Consider the following 24,909-nt stretch of genomic DNA (forward strand, 5'->3'; position numbering starts at 1 on the left):
GATACTAGTGTCAGATCAGTGATTGTATAGACTACAAATTGATCATAGCATCCTTGATCACTTTTTGGTTTATAATTCAATTCAGTATTAGCTTAAATAGAGGCATTGTCTATAGTCGTAGCGAATGATGGTCCATCTGACATCAGTAGTTTAGCTAGAATCCTTCTGTTTGTGTTAATGCCACTGATGGATGTCACTAGATTTAGACATGTCATCTGCAGTGGTTCACTCCAATGGTTTGGGTCTGGTACCTCTTTTTTGCCACACGTGCTAAGAACAATTCCCGTAAAAATGCAAGTTTGATGTTTTTCTCAACATGTGGTAAACACTTCGAGGTTCCTGGATGGGATCCAATTTCTTCCAAAGTAGGACCAATGTATCTTGAAAAATATACCTCTCTGTTTTATTTCTACAATCTTGTGCGTCTCTATCGCGCTAGCACTTCCTGTTTTGATATTGAGTCGTTGGTAGGAACATGGTCCATTCCCATATTATGGAGGTGGTGGGGGACTTTGTTCCACAACGCCTTTTGTATAAAACTAAGTACTTTAAAAAGAATTTGGAAGCCAGAAAAGGAACTCATTGGCAGGGAGATATGAACAAGCCTCTTTAGATTTGTACACAACCGGCAGCCTAGGTCTGATGCTCTCTAGTTTCAGTATTTGTGCCATAGATAGGCTTAACAAATTCTTGCTATGTCAGTCAAACCTGGTGATGATTTGGCATCTAGTTAAATCTGCTTAACAATATTTACAAAGAAGCAGGGTAACCTTCGTCAGCTTGGAGGTCTAGAAGTTTGTTCCTTTCACCAAATTCTCTTACGGTCCAAAAGACAGGTGAATGTTAAGAAAGGAATCACCTGTGAATGTATCTCAATGCTCGAGATTCCCTGGTTCCTCCATATTTATCAACTTGTAAATTAATAGGGCTTTATCTACACCTTTGAAATGTTTAGAGATAAATCAACGTTACACATAGCGTTTACATGGTCTTATATAGGTGGCCATCATCTGGCCTTGTTTTTGTCCATGCGTTTGGTTGGGCAACCCCTGAAGAAGTGTCTGAGCTCCCAATTAGGCTACTACAGTTGCACTGGGAACCGCTTTATGCTAACTGATCTGCGTATTTATTGCTGGATATATTTCTTTAACTTTCAGTAAGAAATGGTAAAAAAATAAATCACTTTTTAAATACATTTAATAGCAAAATTGTTGGCATCGGCAACCTAATGAACATTTTGCCCGTCAGTATTTTTATGTGGTTTTAAATGTCTCCCATTTTTGTGTTAGGCACCGGAGCGTAAATGGCCACTCGGGTGTTTATGATGAGAGTAAATATTCATAGCTTGCCTTGCCAAGTCTATCCTTGCAAGTTGTTTCATGCGGCGCCAGCCTTTGTTCATTAATCTCTGTTGTCATATTGCATTGAAATATATCTCTGTTAATGAGGTCACACGGAGGGGGGCCATCACATACAGCACTAGTTCTCTCGTTTGAATTTATGTGTGCCAGGTGGTAAATTATTTAGCCGTATGACTGATAAGGTATTGCAGGCCAAGAAAGTACTTTTCAGATCTATAGCCAAGAGGAAGACAATTGTGATGGTTTTTTTTTAATACCACCAAACGCAAACTACATTTTTCCTGTAGCCTACCAAATCTGGCAGATAAGGGTACTGCAACACATGGAGATAAATTGATTTGCCCAGACTCAAAACAGTTTAGACCAATAGCCAGCCACAAGGGTCACATTAGCAAGAATAACGTATAAGTCGACTCTTGGTAGATGCCTCAGATCCGAAAATGATGCGTTGACAAAAAAATATTGTTAAATGAGTCCTGAAGGCTTATCAGTAACAGATGTGGTTGCACTCAGCGAACATCCTTTTGTTAATCTCATTATACCTTAGCGTAAGTCTCAAATAAATGTTGTCCCTTTGACTTTAGGCTCAAATCTCCCATCTCTCTTTTCTCTCGTGCTTCACTCCTTTATGTATAGGAAATGTTCAGATCATCTTCATACAATATAGATCTTCATGAATGTGCCCATCATATTGCTCCTCCTGGAATCTCCATTTTCTTAAAATGTTTCTCTTTTCCATTAATCACTTCCTGCTCTCTTCCACTTTCAAAACAAACTGTGGTTTTCCTTGTGTCTGGGACCTTTACCAGACCTCAGTAGGAAGTTAAGTTCCGGATCCCCGGCTATTGACAACATGACTTCAGGAGGACACTCCTGAGGAGCTGCACTGTTCTACTCCAGATCCCACAGTTAAACATGGGTCCTTCAGAGGTTATTTAAACAGGTTATAAGTCACCAATCTCACCTATATTTGAGTCTAGCCTTAAAGTAAAGCATTCTATTCTTATACTTGCATGGAATTTATACATTTCTTTAATGTGTTCTTGTGATGAAAATGAATTGAATATGCCAACAACAGCAGGTGATAGTAACCTAGTAAAAAATGTAGCTCGTATGATTGTGAAGGGCTGCAGAATCTAACTGGAACTATGCCGCAGGGTTTTTCCGTTTGGTCACATTTATGTTTATGTCAGATAAGATATGTAAAGCGGTATTGAAGGTTTAGGAATACGCTAAGATGTAGCCTATTGAGACCGATTGGAACCGATCTTAGAACATGGGGGGAACCAGGTTGGAAACCCAGCTCAGTATTGTGTGAATATGGGCACATCAATCTCCTGATGTCTGAAAATGAAAAATGTAACTCAGGTCAGGTTCACGCTATAAAAAAAGACTGCAAAAGCAAAGATGCATAGTAGTTTGCTGCCCAAACCCTCCGTTGTCTCCTTTTATGGGAAATTGACGCCATCAGGTGATTCCATGTCATACCAACAACCAGTGCTTTACATGGGAAAATATAAGTGCAGGTACTCATTAAATTGAGTTAGGGGTGTGGCTAGTGGGCGGGTTTAGAGGCGGAGCGAGGCATGATGATAACAAGACACTTCTATTGATTATTAATTTTGCCCTTGACCTATCCTTGATAGTAGTCTCAAACTTTCCATATATGCAGATTACCAGCTACATATGCTAATAAAGGGTGGTGTGAAGACTTCTTTGGAACAAGCCCTAAATCATAATGGAAGGAGCTTGTAAACTATGAGTGCAGCCAAGCCATCTGCTGTACTGTTAGCACTTTCAGGCTAATATTCAGTGCGTACCAGGACCAACGAGACGCTGGCATAGCTTTATTAATAATGAGTTCGACACCACTCAGGCTCGCAACGCCCATAGGGCTCAAAGGGCTTCAGCCCCCCGTCGTGTGTGCCAGCCCGGGCAGAGACAGCTTCCAGGGCACACACAGAGACAGTTTTTGAGCTGTTGTAGGCTGGCCGGTCTGGCGTCTGTCTTATTGGAGCTGCACCGAGTACTTCACAGGTCTTTAAAAGACCATTTACTTGTTAACGAGCCTTTGTTGTTATTTCACTCCTTAGAACCCCTGGATCTCCACTCTGCCTATTGCAGGAAGAAGACGACCCCCCCCCCCGTCCCCCCCTCCCCCTCCCCCCAAACAAAATTGGGATCTAGTTGCGCCTCTGACACCCCTTTCTGGACATACCAAAACATGCGAGAAACTTATCAATATAACGAAACATTTTAACTCATTACATGAAATGAAGGGCAAACGCGAAATGTTAATGTTTCCTTGTTTTTGTAATATTTGCTGCTTCCTAATGTCATACTCTTCCTACTTGCTTGACTTAAGTGAAATCTTTTATCTTGTAGAGTGCGCACACAAACGAGCATTCCCGATTCTCTTCCTCCGATCTAATGGCTCTCTCAAACACTCACAATATCAGGCAAACACAAACACATAAGCAGACAAATACACAAAAGGCTCACTTCGGATCATTCCTTAGTTACTTCGGAGCGTCGGGGACAGTGCATATGTGATTGACAGAGCAGGGCGGTGAAATTTCCAACACCCGGACATCCCGTGCATAATGCAAATGAGCCGCTGCTTAATGGTTCAGTGGTGGCTCAGCTAAGGGCTAGAGAGGCGCTTTGGATGTCAGAGTGCCCTACAGATCTGCTCCACTCTGACTGCCTCCAGCTCAGCAGCACTAGCAGCAATGAGCTTACATTTCTTGAGTACCGGTACTCTCTTTGGCAGCTCGGTAAAAATGAGAAGTGCCGGTACTCAGTACCTGTGAGTACCGGCCCATTTAAAGCACTGCCAACAACACTAAACTTTTCAGCAGCAATTGGTTCAAGAGAGCACATATGCAGGACGTTGATGCTGAAACCCAGAAATATAGCTGCAGAAAATGACAAGTACAAATTGGAAGTGGCATTGTGGAAAACTGCAGACAACAGTAGAACACGTGGAAGGGAAGTAGATTGTTAATCAGTAGATAGAGGGGAGAAGACAATTCAGGACTGCCATGTCCTTTGTACACTGGTCATAGGGAAAGAATTCCCCTATTAAAACCTAAAACAATGTCTGTGGAGTAGGGAACTGAACCGGGTGCAGTTGCCAACTTAGAATCCTGAGGCCGTATGAGGATGTTGTGGTTTCACCCAGGGCTCGGCTGAGCGCTACCATTCATGCAATTGCATTTTCTTAGGTACAAACATTTAATTTGGAGCTCCTCTGGGTTAGTGCATGCATTCCCAACAGCACAGCACATTTCTGAGCCATACTGTCTGCACACCATACGCAAACCACATAAAAACAGGTGCAGAACTGTGCCCTGCAGGAAGACCCGCCTGCTACATAGGGGTGTAGCATTGAACTAAACACAAACCAGGTTAAGGATATCAACTAAACTTGACAGCAAAACAAACATCTAACCTCCTGCTCAACTGAAAGGCGGTACATTGATGTAAATAAAGGATCTGCTTCCTGGATTGCTGGCCTGGAGAGTGAGAGAGATCATTTAGACTGAGTGTCCTCGCCTCACCCCCATGAAGATGTAGCAACCTCACCAAGCCTCTGTTTTGATCAATACATTTAAAAAAAGAATATTGAAGAGGAACCCTGATCTCCAACCTTTCTAAATTCCCATACCATTTCATTGTCTTCTCTCCCCACCCCACTGATTGGACAAGCATTAGTCTTTTAGTCTTCAGTCACCTGCTACTTCCACAACAGTAGAACATTTTCAGAAAGAAGGGATATGCTTGGCAGCTCCCATTTTCTCATTTGCCCAGTATCAAAGCACTTTGCAAACAGACAGCATAATGTGATAGGGCAGTGTTGTAGAAGAGACCTAATGACAGGGTACAAAGTTCTTCTGATCTTGAAGGGGAGTGTCTGAGGGTCCATGGGAGGGTGGTCACTGAAAGGTGTGGCAGACATTTAGGGACGAAATCAGGGTCAGACACACTCCGCATCATATTCTAATGCAAGACTGCTGCCTGGTGAGATGTAACAACCAAGTAAGAGATTGCTTTAAAATCTATGAGTTGTCCATAGCAACAACAAAAAAAGAGAATTGTAGGTGTGTCTGATACTGCTTGTGTGGCTGTTTGATTGTTTCCATGTTTTGTATTGCTTTGTCTTTGATATGAAGCAACTCTATGCTTCATTTCATTTAAAGCTTATGTCTGCGAACTTCCTGGACCTTGGCTCAATGTCTACCCTAAGTGTCCCCACGAATGACGTCTTAATCTCCCCACAGTTCTATAATGATTGATTTTGCGTGCTAAGAGGGCAGTGCGCACTGACAAAGCCAAGCGATGTATCAATTAATTTGGCAATTTTTTCTCCCCGCCGATTCTATATAACCCTATATTGCGTGGTACTTTTTTCTTTGTTTCCCTTTGACTGCCATCAGAAGCGTGGAAATTTGCCAGAGGAGACAACAAACAAATGGAGGCAAAGAGTTAAGACAGCCATGGCTGGTGTGAAATTGGTACATTTTCCATCAAATTTACAGAGAATCCTAAATTATACGTTTTTGTGGAAACCCAACGTAGATACCTCCTTTTTTACAACACATTTTGGCTGTAGACTTTTTTTAACCTCACTCGCAACCATATTTTTTGCAACCACATAGCTTGATGTATTGACGGCACTGCATGGCTTCTGTTTGGCCTAGCATGATTTGTAGATTGTATGTCTTATTGTCACAGAGCACGATTCTTTTTATTAGAAACATCTGTGTGGTAATATGTGGTGTCCAGTGCGCATGCGCATTTTCCACTTGACTGATAATGTTTACTTTTGCGTAGTGACTTCATCGTATTGAGATATGTTTTGAATATTATCATGCTGTTCATCATACCTTTTCTTCTCTAAAAACAAAAATAAAAACTTCAACATGTGGGATTTGGCTAGTACAGTCCCGGCCCTGAAATTTGCACTGCCTGGCCTCTGGCACTGTGTTCAGGACCATGGACCATGTGATACAAACTTTCAGAGAATGCTGATTCGACAAAATTCCAGTCAAAGTATGGGGCATGCCGAACCCTGCCATTTCTACTCCGTTAGGGAAATATGCTAATTGCCCACATGATATAGCACTAATTTAAAATAAAATCAAAATCAAAGTGTGTTTCAAAACAAAACAAAGTAACCTAAAATGAGTGAAGAATTCAAAAATATGCAGTAAATAAAAATTATAACAATGGGAAAGAATCCCATAGCTAAATCCCTATAATAAAAGCCTATGCATCCTTCCTTATTTGGAAATAAAATATTTGGCCGAAAAAAAAGTTATCATTTTGTTACTTTTGATACGATATTTTTACTTCCTTGATTTGGCTCTGATGTTACATTCGTTATTTCTCATCCAGTTTTTGTATTAAATAAGAATGGAATTGCGTTTTGCCCCCCAATCGCCCGATTTAAGGTCATCCTTTGTTTTCTAGACGGATAAAGAAAAGCTGACCTGGAAGGATCGGTTACCGGCGTATTTTACCAATTTCGTTAGCATCATTTTTATGGTAAGTGGTATTTAGTTATCAGCATTTTGACTGACAGTGTGGCCAGACTGTGCATCAGTTCAGTGTCCTACAGTGCAAAACTAGGAGAGGTTAGGAGTAGGGAGTTAAAATCCCTAGCCCATCAGGAATGCATAACAATGATTGGTCTAGGAAATGTTTTCCGATGAACAAGAATAACTTCATGCAAGATGGGGCTACACACTAGCTGAAAGCATCTTTCCCCTTATATGACTGACTCCCTTAGGAGCACAAGAACCCAAAATTAGTAAAATTACCTTGCTTTGTACCGAGATAAAAAGTCTTTAAAACTTTACACTTCTGTGGTGGAAACAACACCTATTGTGATTCTCCTGCACTTGAATTAAGTTAACATTATAAATAGTTGGCTTTACAATTTAAAAATTCCCAACTTTCATAGAATTCACATGCGTTCCAAACATAATGATCTCTTTTTGGGTTCCCGAGTAGCGTGCTACTTGCCGAAAAGCGCTTTGACTCCCCGTCAGGGTTTAGTAAGCGCTATATAAATACCCACCCACCTTGTTACGAGTTAATGGTTGGGCCTCTATACCTGAATGCTGGCACATCCTAAAATGGCCACAAACTTGCCCTTGACTTGAGATTTGTGATATTCGAATATCTGCCATGCTTTTGGAATTTCCTGATTTGCAAGTTCACTTTGCAAAAGTAAAATCTACCATCTATACTTGGAGGCATTAGAACTGGAAATGGACGTGCCATATTTTCATATATATATATATATATATTTGTAGAGAGGAGAGGGGGAGATAGATAGACAGATCTGTCTTTCTATCTATAGATGGATAGATAGATAGATAGATAGATAGATAGATAGATAGATAGATAGATAGATAGATAGATAGATAGATAGATATCCTCGCACTAGTTGCCAGTATTGCAGAGACAGTCTCGTCCACCTGGAAATGAAGCAGTTTGGGCCAGGAATGTGCCTGTGAAGGGCTGGGAGGGCCGGAGAGGTGTCAGTCGGCTGCCATACTAGCATGTCATAAATCTTTTAATTTCCCTAAAGCCTCGCCCTCCCCTGCTCGAGTGCACTTGAAATCTATCCATTTTCGTGCAGCGCCTATAATTAGCTGCACTGCTTCGTGACACATTGCTTGATTTATGACTCCTCATATACATTTTCTCTGACGGAGGCTTCATTCATACAGAAAGAAGGTGATGGTTCTAATCTGTATCACACATTACAGACAAGATGCGCGCAGATGCTGGACGCATGCATACGGCAAGAGCAGTTCTAAGCTCTAGGGATGCAAAGCTTCATTTGGCTTGTAATGATAACATTTTTATAATAATTACCTGCTTTAATAAAGGACTTCCTTGTACTGTTTTTATCATCTCCTATTGCTGTTACCGTGTGGTGTTGTGTGTGTGCCAGAACCATATTGTACTGGAATTAGAGACCCAATAAAATACCACGCAATGCCAGGATTTGACACCAGAATATTACAGGGAATGGCAGACCCCAGAAAGAAGGGAGAAAACACAAGGGAAAACCAGAGTTTGATGTCACTTAATAGAATTCAGCTAGGTAACATGAAAACGTGTTTACGAAACCACAGTCGTCCCCGGCATCCTAAAGAGAGCGCTCACCCTCTGTGTCCAGTGTGATGCTGATGTTTGGGAAAATAGATTGCCACAATTCCCTACTTATTTCTAAGTTTGATGATCTAAATGACTCAGATTCAGCCCTACAGAGATGGTTGATCACCAGGAGTTGGCTGGTTAGTCTTGCACCAACGACACCAGAAGGCTTCAATCAGAAACAAGAAGACTCAAGATGCGGGCTTGGAGTCATCGCTGCTAAAGTGACAGGAGACTCAAAGAGATAGAAAAGTAATAGAGAGACCTGCAAGCCTAAGTGTCCTTTCAGGGAGGCTTAGAAAATGAAGAAAAAGGAGAGGGATTGCCTAACTAGAGGTGTGGGTCCTGGGAGTCCTTGAATTTTGCACTTGCCATGCAGCCAATAGTTCAGAGTTTTTCAACAGAGAACTCATGCTTTTGCCAATGGTTGTTTTCCATTTAATTTTTAGAACTTATTTTCCTCAAAAGAACACATGTTCAGTGTTTTGTTGAAACACAGATTTTCAACTTTTCTGCCTGCTTATAAAAGAGGGCTATGCTCCATTTATGAAATACATGAGGCACATTATAATTAATACTACAGATCTGGTTTAGGGAGTCAATTTAAAGCAATATCTATCTGCAATATGTATGTACATATGAAATAAAGCACTTTTCAGTGTCACCGCTCACCCTTCGCTAATTTAGATTGAATCGCAGCAGGACAAGGTGTGACCTGATGGGAAAGAAACATTCCACATCTGTTGACCATATTTTCACTATAAATTAACTCCAGTCAGATTCTGGGAAATTCAATCTGTATGCATCTGTATAGACCCTGTATCCATCGGCATGACCCCAGGTTACAAAAGAAAAATTGTTCTTTTCAAGTAATTGTAAAAGTGTAGGTAATAGGATTTTCACATATATGTGCTAACAGTAGTGCTTACTATGGTGTCAGTCAATAATGCAGTTTGATTGTCCTCTTCCAAGGGCTATCCTAATGTATAAAGGCCCCAAGTTTGACTTTTAGACCTGAGCCATGCACGAGGGTCTATAAAGATGGAGATAGCATTTAACAACAGGTAAGCCAGAGACTGAAGGGCCCACTGGGGGTAGAATATTATAGCCTTATAGCCCGCTGTAGCAGGCTATAAGGCTATTAAAGGCCCACTGCAGCGTTAAAGGCCCGAGCCGGGACTTTAATTGCCAGTATAGCCGTGCTACGAAGAGCTAGAAGGCTATTAGAAGATTCTGCCACTAGAGGGAAGAATGTTCTAACAAATAAAGCCTTCAGGGAGTGTGAGGGGATTGAAATCCCCTCGGGCTCCCTGAAGCCTTTGTTCACAGCCAGGGCTGTGAACAAAGAAACATTGGAATGTTGGAGCTCCGGGCTTATACCAGCCATTATACGCCCGGAGCACTCCATTGTTTTCAATGGAGCTTCCAACATTCCAATGTTCTAATCTAGAGTAGAATAGGAGAAACAGAAAGAAACACATTGGAATGTTGGTGCAGAAGCCCTGTACCATACATTGTTGGCCCTGACATTCCAATGTTAATATAATCTATTGTCATTTACTCTTATTGTACATCCTCGCCTAGAACTCTAGGCCATGATTTGTTAGTGATCCAAGTATCAATGTTACTGACTAACCTGAAGGTAAATAGTGCTGCCACTCTGCTAACTCAGCAGTGGAAAATGTCATCATTTCTAGATATTTCCTGAAGCCATTGGAATCTATTCCTATTGTAGCAAAATAATTATCTTCCACTTTTAAACTCATCTGATTCTGCAGAATGCCACAGTTTGTTAGTTAGTTGTTTCCCTTCGTGCAGATGCTCTTCAGGAAGAATTGACCGATGCATTGAGTGATAAGTCTATGACCGAACCATTGTGTGAAATAAATGTAAGGACTCCGAAGAGTAGAACTGCTCCTTTACAGATGTTTTTCTGTGTGATATTTTGTATTTTTTCCCCCAGATTGGACTTACGTTTGCCATTGTCTTTGGAGTCATCATATACAGGATCTCCACTGCTGCAGCTTTAGCGATGAGTTCTAGTCCGTCTGCACGGTCGAATGTTCGAGTTACTGTCACAGCCACAGCTGTTATCATTAACCTAGTGGTCATCCTTATTCTGGACGAGGTGTATGGGTGCATCGCCAGGTGGCTGACTCTAATGGGTAAGAGAATCCTACTATTCAGTCCTTTATTGACTTCAAATGTTACATGTGTCATCACGTGTCCCACCATTTTCTTTCGAAGCCACAGGTGAGACACAGAAGTGCATTTCAGATCTTGCTCGTCCCTCAAGAGTTTGTCTCACTTTGTACATTCTTCTAACATATCTTCTCAGATGGCTATTGCTGCTGAAACTTGCAGTTCCAAAAGAAATAAGCATTTGCAATGAAATATATCTCACATTTGCGAGAGTTTGAGCTATTGGCATTGTAAAGGACAATGCCTTTTATTTCTGTTTTGCAGGTGTGCAAACGGTGCGTAAACACGCACTTTGTACTTATATTCGCTGCTTATGAGAAGCTGGCCTGGAATTGACTGCGCCTCTTTTTCTGTCAGCCTGGCTTCTCCTAAGCAATGACTATAAGTATATAGGACAATGCCTATAGCTCAAACTCTTCCGAATGCGCGACCTATTGCCTTGCAAATGCTTGTTTTACCATATAGGGCTACTACGTTACCTTCCGTTCCCATTAGTGTCATGGTGCCTTTCAGAGATGGCTCACGATGGTCTGCAAAGTTGCACAGCGCAGTAACCAAAAAGCAACAACACTGTTGGATCGAATTTAAAATTTTGATATTTCCAACATATATAGACTACATTTCCCAGCTGGCCAAGTGTTATTGGCTAAAATAAAAGACCTGGCTGAAGCTGAGCCTTATAATCCAGTTAATTGAAATAGAACATGTCTGTTCCTGTTAAAGTATACATTTTAATATCGAATTGCATCAAGTTATGTAACTAAAAAATTATTAGACACAATTTAACATGCATTTGAAAAAGCATGCCAGCATTTCATCGTAAACACTGTGTAGTTAGTCTTAGCTGCTCCCTAGTCATGAGATGAGCGTGTGTCTTATTATTATTAACTGTCAGAGTTGCCTTTAGGGTTGTAGTGCTACTTCGCCGTTAGGTTGCAAAATAACAATTGTGTACAGAGGGCAGTGATTATACCTGTTTTTTTGCCTCAGGTAAGCTATGCAGACCCGGAAAGTATCCAACAGGGTCTTTTAATCCCGTCAGCACAAAGTAGCTAACACTCGACAGAACAAGGGAAGGCTGGCTTCTTACTTGGCAGAGAGGAGATGCACTGTTTGATAATGCTGTTTTTATTTGTCATCTGGGTTGTTTGCAGACTTCTCCGTCACAGCCCATAACATTCATGACTAAAGAGCCGTAAAGTTTAAGGGGTCCACATTCCACATATTCATCTTTCAGCAAACATGTTCTTTGAAGTCGATTGCTGCTTGCCAGTCTCAGACCATTTTATGATATTTTGATACTTTTCGTTGTCATTAGTGGCAGTTTTTAGAGGCGTATATGATTTGTGTGATTTAATTTAGTTGCTGGGAAGGGCAACACACTGGCCGCCATAATTAAAATAAAGAGTGGCGTGCCGCGGAGGTGGTGGCGGGGGAAGGGCACCACACTGGCCGCCATAATTAAAATAAAGAGTGGCGTGCCGCGGATATGGTGGCGGGGAAAGGGCACCACATGAGCCTCCCTAGTAAAAGATAAAAAGTGACGTGCCGTGGGAGGTATTAGTGGGGGAAGGGCACCACACGGGCCTTCTTAGTAAAAGATAAACAGTGGCATACCATGGGAAGTGGTGGCGGGGGAAGGGCACCGCACAGGCTGCCAAATTTAAATATAAAGAGTGGAGTGCCACGGGAGGTGCTGCCGGGGGGGCACTACATGAGAAGACACGTAGCTAGAGCAGAGACACCAAAGACAGGAGATGGACGAGTAGTGTAAGTAAGGGCAGCAGAAGAAAAAGAGTTCTGCCAAATAATACATCAGTCCTGAAAGCTTAGTGTAACTGTATTTGGCTTGTGGGCCACAGCATTCAACGGAACTGAACTATGGCCTGCAGGAACCAATAAGGAGCCAGGAACCAAGAGCAATGGAGGACTTACCAATGGCAATCAGCAGGCTGGATTACACTTCTTGAATCTGATTAAAGCAGGTCTTCCGGACAGAGCATGCGCCTTGCCTAGGCTCGACCTGAAATAGAGAGACCTCTGCTTTGATTGTCTGCGCAGTGATAGTATCACTGAACACTAGCTTCTTCACTGTGCTTTGACCATGGGAATGTTTGATTTTTCTCTTAATTTGTACATCCTTACTCATCCATAACTTCATTTCATAATTTACATTTCTTTAAACATATAGACACGTATTACCAGCACCTTAAATGCTTGTTTTTCTCTGCTAGCCAACTCCTCATGACTGGTACTGAAGGTGATACTTTCAGTTTTATTAACAGGAAATGTCAAAAAAGTTGAACTATCCTGTGACATTTTGCTTCTTAAAGTAGTCCACTCCCTGATCACTTACAGAAGACGAAGAAGAGCTAAGGAGGTGAAATACTAGTGTCCTTCTCTCCCATGTATTTCGATTGTTAAGGAACTATGTAGCAGTGTCTGCAGCACACATCTGCAGCACACGCTAGAACTCATGGTTGAGGCACCTCAAGGATCAATTCTGTCCTTTTGATCAAGAAGTTTTATGTTTTCAAATTTCAAAAATATACCACCCTACTGAATTCTCAATCACAACCAGGCATTGATAACAATGCCATGCATTATTTACCCCAGACACTAGTTTTTTTTTTATTGATCTCACATAACTCTCTTCCTATGGCTCATGTACAGTTAAATCAAATCAAATGAAACCCAGCATGCTATTGGCTTGTATCTTCTTCCTTGAGGATAAAGAAAGTGTTAAGGCAACTATTTTAATAGTTCTCTTTTTCCTCATGAAGGTCTCAATATGTTTCTCTCTATTGAACAAATATTTTCAAAATCTATCATAATCTTACTCATTTTTCTGAGCAAGTTTGCTGCTGAAGAGAATGAGAATTTGTGGGCACAAGAATAAATATTTCTTAAATAGTAATAATCTCCTTCACCTCTGAATGATATCGACTATATACATTATCACTCTCAACTTTTACGTTTCCCAACACATTAAATCTGATCACCCTTTGCTGATAATATTCTAAAAGTCACAGCAGGATATTTATACATGTACTATTGATCTATGAAGATTAACACAAGACTGTTGATATAAAAGTGAACAATGGTTTCCATTTGTCTTTTTTGTAGAGGTGCCAAAAACAGACAAGACTTTTGAAGAAAGGCTAATATTCAAGGCTTTCCTGCTGAAGTTTGTTAATGCCTACACTCCCATATTTTATGTTGCTTTCTTCAAAGGGCGGTGAGTACCTTCAACTTTTGTCATTTGTGCCTTTTTCTTTTTTTTTTCATACTTTCAAAGATGAGGGTTCAGAGAAGAGCAGACTGCAATGGTTTAATAGGGACCGGTTGACCCATTGTTTAAATTCTGTGGAAAGCGTTTGACTCTCTTGTGAATGTAGCTATCCAATCGAATTAGGCGTATCTTTACCTTATAAGAACAGTCTACTCTCCACGTAGAAAATCAAACATTCTTCTTACAGAAATATCATTTTCTTTTGAAATCAATGTATCAGACTAGAATGCACTGCTTCCCTGCTACGAGAGCATAATTATTTTACTTCAGATGTGATTACTCTAGCTCAGTGTAAAGCTCTTATAACGTGATAACAAAAATGTGTAACACATCTGACAAGGCTCCGAATCCCACCTCCAGCATTACTAAACTACTGATCTGAATCTAAGTACTGTGTTCTCTTAAGCTTGTTTTTTTGAAAGAGAGGAACAACCATAGCGTGAATCAATGAAGCGGGGACATATGCTTGGGTTATAGGCATATTATGAAGATACATCCAAATAGGAGTTCAAAAGATCTTGATAGTCAAGTAAAAGTAAATGACTTCATGGTGGTGGCGATACCTTTTTTTACTGAAGCCACGGGAAGAGGCCCTTTATCCAGGGGAGCATAAAAAAAGCATAGATATCTACTATTTTGTCCCCAAAAAGTCAGCGAGTTCATTACATCTGTCCATTGAAAGGGGTGCTGACGGATCCATATGAACTGGATCTGACACAGATTTACCTATCTAAAATAGCTCCTTAGCTGGGTTCTTGGCACAGCTGATTTTATTGTTGAGGTAAGCAGGATGTGCTTCATAATATGATTTCAGCGAATCCAGGTACTTAAGCTTATCATCAGTGTTGTAATTTCTGCACCAAGTGAGCTCCATACGCTTGTAGTTTTTTTCTTAAGTGCAAGTAGCGCAGGGGCCAGCTACATGAATTCTACGTTTTCTGGCTGTGGTTTTGAGGATGAGAACATCAAGCGCTGATTCTACCTACCTGTTAACCTTCAGCATCTTACTGTCAATAGTATCCCTCCAACATGAGGGTTTATTAAAAAAAAAATTTGGAACTCAAAGCCTTGAGAAAGTCTATCAAATGGATATTGTCTTGTTTTAACAGTCCTAACTAAGCTTTTACTCACAAATTCCTGCACACCTATGTAAAATCTTCTTCTCTGACATGTTGTTCCTTGCCTCATAGGAACAATGTGGATTTCTATTATTGATCATCGTTTTCCTGTTTTAGGTTTGTAGGTCGTCCCGGAGACTATGTGTATATATTCCAGTCTTTTAGGATGGAGGAGGTAAGTAAGCCATGTTAAAGATCTAGATTCAAAGAACTTGTCTATCATGGCAGCCATATATAAGCTAACCTTCTCCCCTCTGTGTGTGTAGTGTGCCCCGGGTGGATGCCTTATGGAGCTGTGTATCCAGCTCAGCATTATCATGTTGGGAAAGCAGCTGATTCAGAACAACCTGTTTGAAATTGGCATACCGTAAGTGATCCGGTTCATCTATTGGCTACAAGAATCTAGTATTGCTCACTAACTACCCATGCATTTTTCTTGTGCATTTAGTACAGGAATTATTTATTAGTTTACAATGCCAGACTTAGCATCATTCTGTGTTTGTTACCATATGTTTCAGAGAAACCTCTTTGGAAGCGTCAGTGGTGCCCTAGATTCCCAATCAATGCTAACCCTGTAAAGTAGAATGTTTAACTACTTTATAAGCATTCAAATGGCCAACTTGGTATGATTTCACTTGTGAAGCAATTGCATCTGTGGTAGGGTTAGTCTTTCTGCGTGTTGATGGTTGGCTTCTACTGATTCCTGTGATGATTAACAAGGTCCATTATAAGGACTCCCATATTTATCCTTCAATCAAATGGAATGATGCCAGTTTGGCATACAGAAACCAGGGTTGGTGGAATGATGCTTACTCCCAAGGCAAAGTGGCATTTGTCCCTTCCCCTTCTCTCACCTACAGATCAACCTTTGATGGTAGCAGTGGCAATCACGCTCTCCTGTAGGTGAGGTACTATGCCTGTTCATCGTCTTGGAGAAACTTAAGATAGACCTTGACCACAAAAACATGTGATTTCTGGAAACAACTCACATTTTAATTCAAGATACATACAAGAGTGTACTCGGCTGGGAGGAAGTTAAGCTACTTTCGTGCTCAGCTGTTCTTTCAAGTTGAAACCCTAGACTTTTATCTCATCTGTGGCCTAAATCCTGATAACAGACCGCAACTGCAAGTTATCTTCTAGTGCAGCCTATACTAATATACCATTAGCCAAACATTGTGGTTGGGCTCATGCTGATGGTGGAACTAGGAAATATCAGAATATTAGTAACTAGCAGACAGTAAACCTTCATACATCCCTAGTCTTTTCCTTTTGGGCCATGTATGGGATTAGTATAATTTCAATTCAACACCATGTATCAGGCATCTGAGAATGCTTCGGTTTGTTAACACTGCTATGGCTCCCTATGTCATAAGAGTAAATATGGTTTACATCTAGAATTTGGTAGCAGTAATTATTACCAAAACTAAACCCTAGAGGTAGCTTTGTCTGAAAAATTGAACATTTATTTAGAGTTCAGTTACTTACTCTACGTTTACTTGCTATGACAGCTGGGAAACTGCGAGCATGATCCATGAATGTGAGCTAATGAGCTAATAATATATTTGAGTGGATTACAAAACCATTTCACATCTTTTAATTGCTTTGCATAGGCAGATATTCATCAAGAGTTTCAATGGGATAGCACATACTACCAGTAAATGAGCGTGAGGAGCACATCTTGACTTGATCCTCTGGCCTTTGCTGGTGAATGGCTGTGCTGTCGCATAGGTCTTTTCAGCATGGGCCCACCTGAAACTTTTGGAATCCACTGCTGCTTTTCCAGTCCTGTGGGAATGTAACTAGAAGGTGCCAGAATGCCTTATGGGTGAATTGGGATCCTATGGTTGCTAAGCAGTGGGGCTAGAAGGCAGTGGCAAGGTCTGACTCACTTCCTTAAAACTTCTACGTGGTAGATTTAAAGGAAATGTTTGGATGGTCATACTCCAAAAATACTGAGAGATGTTTGTGGACCTGTTTTATGGTCTGCTGGACAGGCACACATCCATGTAGTCTTCCATACCTTGTAAAATACAGTGGGTCTATAGAAGTTAACAGTTGCCCTGATTTGCAAACCCAGGTCACTTTTTTAGCTATCTAATTCATTAATCAGGCCACTTTTATTTTGGCGTCCGCGCATATTTTCTGTCTCCGTCTGACCCTTGTGCCGAGATGCGATATTAATACCAAATTTTGCATTACAAAAGTATAAATATAAATAACAACAAACCTCTCTACCATAGCAACAAATTATGATGCTGTAAAAAGCAAAGGGTAAAGTGTGGCAGTTATGTAGGGATTGTATATGAGACATCTGTCAGTAGAAAACTAGATGTTCCCTTTAAAATTATATATTTAGCCTCTTGACGAATAGAACAAAACTGGAATGAAAGACGATGTAAGACATCCTATTTTCTGTTCTGTAAGTGGACCTTGAAGTCTGTCAGAGGAACATTGGAGGAGCTATTACTGCGAGGGAATTCAATCCTAGTCCTTTAGACTTTGATTCAAATCGTGGCATGAAAAGTGCTTTGCTCAGAGCTTGTCATGCTGGGTTTTGAGACGGTCCTCAACAAAAGTAGGTTGTTGCAGCAGTTCTATATTTCACAGTTAACTGGTATGTTCCTAAGAAGACTCGAAATATTTTCACAAGTCAGGGTCAGTGCAACTGATTTAACAAGGATTGGAGTCCAGTCCAGTTCAGAACCTGCTTAGAATACCTATTTTGCATTATTTCATTTCTTTGTCAGTCATTTTTCATTGGTCAAACAAGAACTTCATATTTATAGTTTTTGGAAGACCGGGGTGAAGCCCAAGATGCAACATCATTAAATAGCTGAACTACTATGGCAAACTTACAGCTTTTCAATAGCCCAAAAAATATATTTAGTGGGGCTCACCTGCAAACCCAAGGCTACCTCATTCAGCCCTTGACACATAAGGCCTTCACTTCATCCCACATAACCACTAAAAGCTTAACAACGACAGGGTCACAACCTGAAACACGCCACCAGGACCAACCACTTCATTTAAAAATGAAACCAGAGCTTATTGGCCAACCGCACACAGCTGCCTTTACAATTATATGCCTGGTATTCCTGCAGACTCGCACATCAGGGGCTGGGTTATTTAAAATGCCCGGGGGGCGCAACAGGTGTTTGCACCCGCTTTGCACACTCCGAGGCACGTTCATATTACAGAGGGGGCCGCAGTGTAATACTAATTGAGCTGGCGCACTTAAAGCGCCAGCGCTATCTTCAAGGAGGTATTCCCTCATTTGGATGGGGGCGTGTGCAATTCAAATGAGGGAATCCCTTTGCCTCTGTGCCCATACCTTATTACAGACACGGATACAGAGGCAAATAAGCCCTCAGGAAGCGAACTGACAGTACACCATCTAAAAGGTGGCACACTATCAGTGCTGTCCCTGAAAGCAGCCCTCTGTAGGGAGCTATGGGGTCCTGTGGACCCCCCAGACATCTCTGTGCAGGCTTCTGCAGTCATTGACTGCAACTGCCGGCAAGGGGTGCTCTATTCCCCTTTAAAATTCCAGGCGGGTTGCCGTCTGCAGTGTGAAACAAGGAGCTGCTTCATAGCAGCCGCTCTGTATTTCATGTGAATGCGCTGCCCTGGGGGCAGGGCATTTCCTATAATGTCGCACATTTGCTGTCATTGGGCCTTGCATACCTTTTTAAATGTGTGCCCGGTGCAGTGAAGGAAAGTGCGCTGCATGTGTAATGCAAAAGACACACAGATAATGGATGGTATGCAGACCAAATCAAACATTCTCCCCAGTCAATAGATCTGAAGAAAATCCATCATTGTTCTGCTCACCATGCCACCCCCAGTTTAGACCCAGCCATATGCAAATCAGTCTTGACCCTGTGCCTCATGGGAACAGTCCAGATCGTACTGCCAAGCCAGGTCCTCCCTGGACCGAATACAAGCATCCTATGACCGGTTCACCCCTCATCAGCCAGGCTAGCTTGAATCTAGAGGCACAGTGAGCCCGGGACCCACGTCTGGGCATACCCAGCACACTTGGGGCAAGAAAGCAAAAGACACACAGATGATGGCCTGGCAGTTTGGGCTGGACTGTTCCCATTGGGTGCAGGGTCTAGACTGATTTGCATATGGCTGGGTTCAAACTGGAAAGGCATGGGGAGCAGAAAACAATGGATTTATGCCCATATCTCTGTACTGGGGTGAATATGACATTGTTCTGCATTCTGTCCATTATTTGTTCTTTTTGCATGTGTAATGTGGCACCGGGTATCCCTCTCTGGATACAATCTCAAGGCTGGTCCTACTTCGCTTCTTTTTGATTTGACTAAATACTTCTCATCAATGGAGGGATGTTCACCAGGCCCACCAACAACTTCAGCCCAAGCGTTTGTCAGCACAGTAGCATGCATCCTCTTTCCCTGCTTCTGTGGATAGCTGTGCTAGCGACTACTTTAAGTAGACATTTCGATTCCCCAAGTCCAATGATGGTGTCATAATAGAAATATGGTGGCATTGGTGTGCTTTTATTCTAGAAACTCTCTAGTTACCCCTTGAAAAATAATATTATAAAATAACAGCATCGAAAAGAGAAATATTGCCTGAAAAGCTTATATTGAAAACTTTATGATGCTTTTATCTTTCCATCTGCCTCATCTCTACACCCCACTGTTGCAGAAATCTAATTCACCTCTGGAAAAACACCTGGCCAAATTCACATATGTTGTGCAAACATAATCTTGTAAAAGATCAATTCAATAAAGCCTGCTTAATTAAGTCTCATGAAAATGATTCCCACTCATTGTGTGTTGTTGAGTCACCTGTCTTAAGAAATACTGACTATGATTCCTCCCCCACGCTCACAATTTGTGCTGCCCTTTGTTCTGTGGAACTGTCAACAATCAGGATGCACCTAATATTGAATAAAAACCTCAAGGCACGCAGACGTCATGGAATCCAAAACGGCCGCCAGGAAATTCCCAGCCAATAACCCATATCAGTCTCAAGTATTTAACACCATGCTCGCCCATTCTGTGTGAATCTTTTAGCTTGGTATCATTCTGATCTTGTCTGGAGGGTTTGACTCTGACTCAATTTGCCATCCTCCAGCTCGGTCACAGTAGATTGCAGGTTCGCCCCTTTACAAATCACTCTGACACAGTAGATTCCACCTTGGACCCTTTATTTCAAAGCACTCTGACACAGTAGATTGTAGCTTGGACCCTTTATTACAAAGCACTCTGACACAGTAGATTGTAGCTTGGACCCTTTATTTCAAAGCACTCTGACACAGTAGATTGTAGCTTGGACCCTTTATTACAAAGCACTCTGACACAATAGATTGTAGCTTGGACCCTTTATTTCAAAGCACTCTGACACAGTAGATTGTAGCTTGGACCCTTTATTACAAAGCACTCTGACACAGTAGATTGTAGCTTGGACCCTTTTTTCAAAGCACTCTGACACAGTAGATTCCACCTTGGACCCTTTATTTCAAAGCACTCTGACACAGTAGATTGTAGCTTGGACCCTTTATTACAAAGCACTCTGACACAGTAGATTGTAGCTTGGACCCTTTATTTCAAAGCACTCTGACACAGTAGATTGTAGCTTGGACCCTTTATTACAAAGCACTCTGACACAGTAGATTGTAGCTTTGACCCTTTATTACAAAGCACTCTGACACAGTAGATTGTAGCTTGGACCCTTTATTACAAAGCACTCTGACACAGTAGATTCCACTTTAGACCCTTTATTTCAAAGCACTCTGACACAGTAGATTCCACTTTAGACCCTTTATTTCAAAGCACTGTGACACAGTAGATTGCAACTTAAACCCTTTATTACAAAACACGCTGACACAGTAGATTCCACTTTAGACCCTTTATTTCAAAGCACTCTGACACAGTAGATTCCACTTAAGACCCTTTATTACAAAGCACTCTGACACAGTAGATTCCACTTTAGACCCTTTATTTCAAAGCACTCTGACACAGTAGATTGCAGCTTGGACCCTTTATTTCAAAGCACTCTGACACAGTAGATTCCACTTTAGACCCTTTATTACAAAGCACTCTGACACAGTAGATTCCACTTTAGACCCTTTATTACAAAGCACTCTGACACAGTAGATTCCACTTTAGACCCTTTATTTCAAAGCACTCTGACACAGTAGATTGCAACTTAAACCCTTTTATTTCAAAGCACTCTGACACAGTAGATTGCAACTTAAACCCTTTATTACAAAGCACTCTGACACAGTAGATTCCACTTTAGACCCTTTATTTCAAAGCACTGTGACACAGTAGATTGCAACTTAAACCCTTTATTACAAAACACCCTGACACAGTAGATTCCACTTTAGACCCTTTATTTCAAAGCACTCTGACACAGTAGATTCCACTTTAGACCCTTTATTTCAAAGCAATCTGACACAGTAGATTGCAACTTAAACCCTTTATTACAAAACACGCTGACACAGTAGATTCCACTTTAGACCCTTTATTACAAAGCACTCTGACACAGTAGATTCCACTTTAGACCCTTTATTTCAAAGCACTCTGACACAGTAGATTGCAGCTTGGACCCTTTATTTCAAAGCACTCTGACACAGTAGATTCCACTTTAGACCCTTTATTACAAAGCACTCTGACACAGTAGATTCCACTTTAGACCCTTTATTACAAAGCACTCTGACACAGTAGATTCCACTTTAGACCCTTTATTTCAAAGCACTCTGACACAGTAGATTGCAACTTAAACCCTTTTATTTCAAAGCACTCTGACACAGTAGATTGCAACTTAAACCCTTTATTACAAAGCACTCTGACACAGTAGATTCCACTTTAGACCCTTTATTTCAAAGCACTGTGACACAGTAGATTGCAACTTAAACCCTTTATTACAAAACACTCTGACACAGTAGATTCCACTTTAGACCCTTTATTTCAAAGCACTCTGACACAGTAGATTCCACTTTAGACCCTTTATTTCAAAGCAATCTGACACAGTAGATTGCAGCTTGGACCCTTTATATCAAAGCACTCTGACACAGTAGATTCCACTTTAGACCCTTTATTACAAAGCACTCTGACACAGTAGATTCCACTTTAGACCCTTTATTTCAAAGCACTCTGACACAGTAGATTGCAACTTAAACCCTTTATTACAAAGCACTCTGACACAGTAGATTCCACTTTAGACCCTTTATTTCAAAGCACTCTGACACAGTAGATTCCACTTTAGACCCTTTATTACAAAGCACTCTGACACAGTAGATTCCACTTTAGACCCTTTATTACAAAGCACTCTGACACAGTAGATTCCACTTTAGACCCTTTAGTTCAAAGCACTCTGACACAGTAGATTCCACTTTAGACCCTTTAGTTCAAAGCACTCTGACACAGTAGATTCCACTTTAGACCCTTTATTACAAAGCACTCTGTAGACCCTTTAGTTCAAAGCACTCTGACACAGTAGATTCCACTTTAGACCCTTTATTACAAAGCACTCTGACACAGTAGATTGCAGCTTGGACCCTTTATTACAAAGCACTCTGACACAGTAGATTGCAACGTAAACCCTTTATTACAAAGCACTCTGACACAGTAGATTCCACTTTAGACCCTTTATTTCAAAGCACTCTGACACAGTAGATTCCACTTTAGACCCTTTATTACAAAGCACTCTGACACAGTAGATTGCAGCTTGGACCCTTTATTACAAAGCACTCTGACACAATAGATTGCAACTTAAACCCTTTATTACAAAGCACTCTGACACAGTAGATTCCACTTTAGACCCTTTATTTCAAAGCACTCTGACACAGTAGATTCTACTTTAGACCCTTTATTACAAAACACTCTGACACAATAGATTCCACTTTAGACCCTTTATTACAAAGCACTCTGACACAATAGATTCCACTTTAGACCCTTTATTACAAAGCACTCTGACACAGTAGATTCCACTTTAGACCCTTTTATTTCAAAGCACTCTGACACAGTAGATTCCACTTTAGACCCTTTATTACAAAGCACTCTGACACAGTAGATTGCAGCTTGGACCTTTATTACAAAGCACTCTGACACAGTAGATTGCAACTTAAACCCATTATTACAAAGCACTCTGACACAATAGATTCCACTTTAGACCCTTTATTTCAAAGCACTCTGACACAGTAGATTGCAGCTTGGACCCTTTATTACAAAGCACTCTGACACAGTAGATTGCAACTTAAACCCTTTATAACAAAGCACTCTGACACAGTAGATTGCAACTTAAACCCTTTATTACAAAGCACTCTGACACAGTAGATTCTACTTTAGACCCTTTATTACAAAGCATTCTGACACCGTAGATTGCAGCTTGGACCCTTTATCACAAAGCACTCTGGCACAGTAGATTGCAACTTAAACCCTTTATTTCAAAGCACTCTGACACAGTAGATTGCAAATTAAACCCTTTATTTCAAAGCACTCTGACACAGTAGATTGCAGCTTGGACCCTTTATTACAAAGCACTCTGACACAGTAGATTCCACTTTAGACCCTTTATTTCAAAGCACTCTGACACAGTAGATTGCAGCTTGGACCCTTTATTTCAAAGCACTCTGACACAGTAGATTCCACTTTAGACCCTTCATTTCAAAGCACTCTGACACAGTAGATTCCACTTTAGACCCTTTATTAGCAAGCACTCTGACACAGTAGATTGCAGCTTGGACCCTTTATTACAAAGCACTCTGACACAGTAGATTGCAACTTAAACCCTTTATTACAAAGCACTCTGACACAGTAGATTCCACTTTAGACCCTTTATTACAAAACACTCTGACACAGTAGATTCCACTTTAGACCCTTTATTACAAAGCACTCTGACACAGTAGATTCCACATTAGACCCTGTATTTCAAAGCACTCTGACACAGTAGATTCCACTTTAGACCCTTTATTACAAAGCACTCTGACACAGTAGATTGCAGCTTGGACCCTTTATTACAAAGGACTCTGACACAATAGATTCCACTTTAGACCCTTTATTTCAAAGCACTCTGACACAGTAGATTCCACTTTAGACCCTTTATTACAAAACACTCTGACACAATAGATTCCACTTTAGACCCTTTATTACAAAGCACTCTGACACAATAGATTCCACTTTAGACCCTTTTATTTCAGAGCACTCTGACACAGTAGATTCCACTTTAGACCCTTTATTACAAAGCACTCTGACACAGTAGATTGCAGCTTGGACCCTTTATTACAAAGCACTCTGACACAGTAGATTGCAACTTAAACCCTTTATTACAAAGCACTCTGACACAGTAGATTCCACTTTAGACCCTTTATTTCAAAGAACTCTGACACAGTAGATTCCACTTTAGACCCTTTATTTCAAAGCAGTCTGACACAGTCGATTGCAACTTAAACCCTTTATTACAAAGCACTCTGACACAGTAGATTCCACTTTAGACCCTATATTACAAAGCACTCTGACACAGTAGATTGCAGCTTGGACCCTTTATTACAAAGCACTCTGACACAGTAGATTGCAACTTAAACCCATTATTACAAAGCACTCTGACACAGTAGATTCCACTTTAGACCCTTTATTTCAAAGCACTCTGACACAGTAGATTCCACTTTAGACCCTTTATTTCAAAGCACTCTGACACAGTAGATTGCAACTTAAACCCTTTATTACAAAGCACTCTGACACAGTAGATTCCACTTTAGACCCTATATTACAAAGCACTC

At 41.0% G+C, this 24,909-nt stretch overlaps 1 protein-coding gene across 4 annotated transcripts in view; it reads left to right on the plus strand.

Moving 5' to 3' along the window:
* The window catches only part of ANO1 (anoctamin 1), an 852,930-nt gene that overhangs the window by 666,844 nt on the left and 161,177 nt on the right, over nt 1–24,909 (plus strand). For 2 of the 4 annotated variants that reach the window (XM_085643533.1, XM_085643535.1), the window contains 6 exons: nt 5,801–5,878; nt 6,837–6,911; nt 10,501–10,702; nt 13,866–13,977; nt 15,267–15,324; nt 15,416–15,516. In XM_085643533.1, coding sequence (XP_085499659.1) covers nt 5,801–5,878; nt 6,837–6,911; nt 10,501–10,702; nt 13,866–13,977; nt 15,267–15,324; nt 15,416–15,516 — 626 coding nt within the window. The remainder of the gene's footprint in view (nt 1–5,800; nt 5,879–6,836; nt 6,912–10,500; nt 10,703–13,865; nt 13,978–15,266; nt 15,325–15,415; nt 15,517–24,909) is intronic. The other 2 variants (XM_085643534.1, XM_085643536.1) reach the window with 1 other exon arrangement.

This window comes from Triturus cristatus, chromosome 3_1 (assembly GCF_964204655.1).
Source record: "Triturus cristatus chromosome 3_1, aTriCri1.1, whole genome shotgun sequence".
Classification (NCBI taxonomy): domain Eukaryota; kingdom Metazoa; phylum Chordata; class Amphibia; order Caudata; family Salamandridae; genus Triturus; species Triturus cristatus.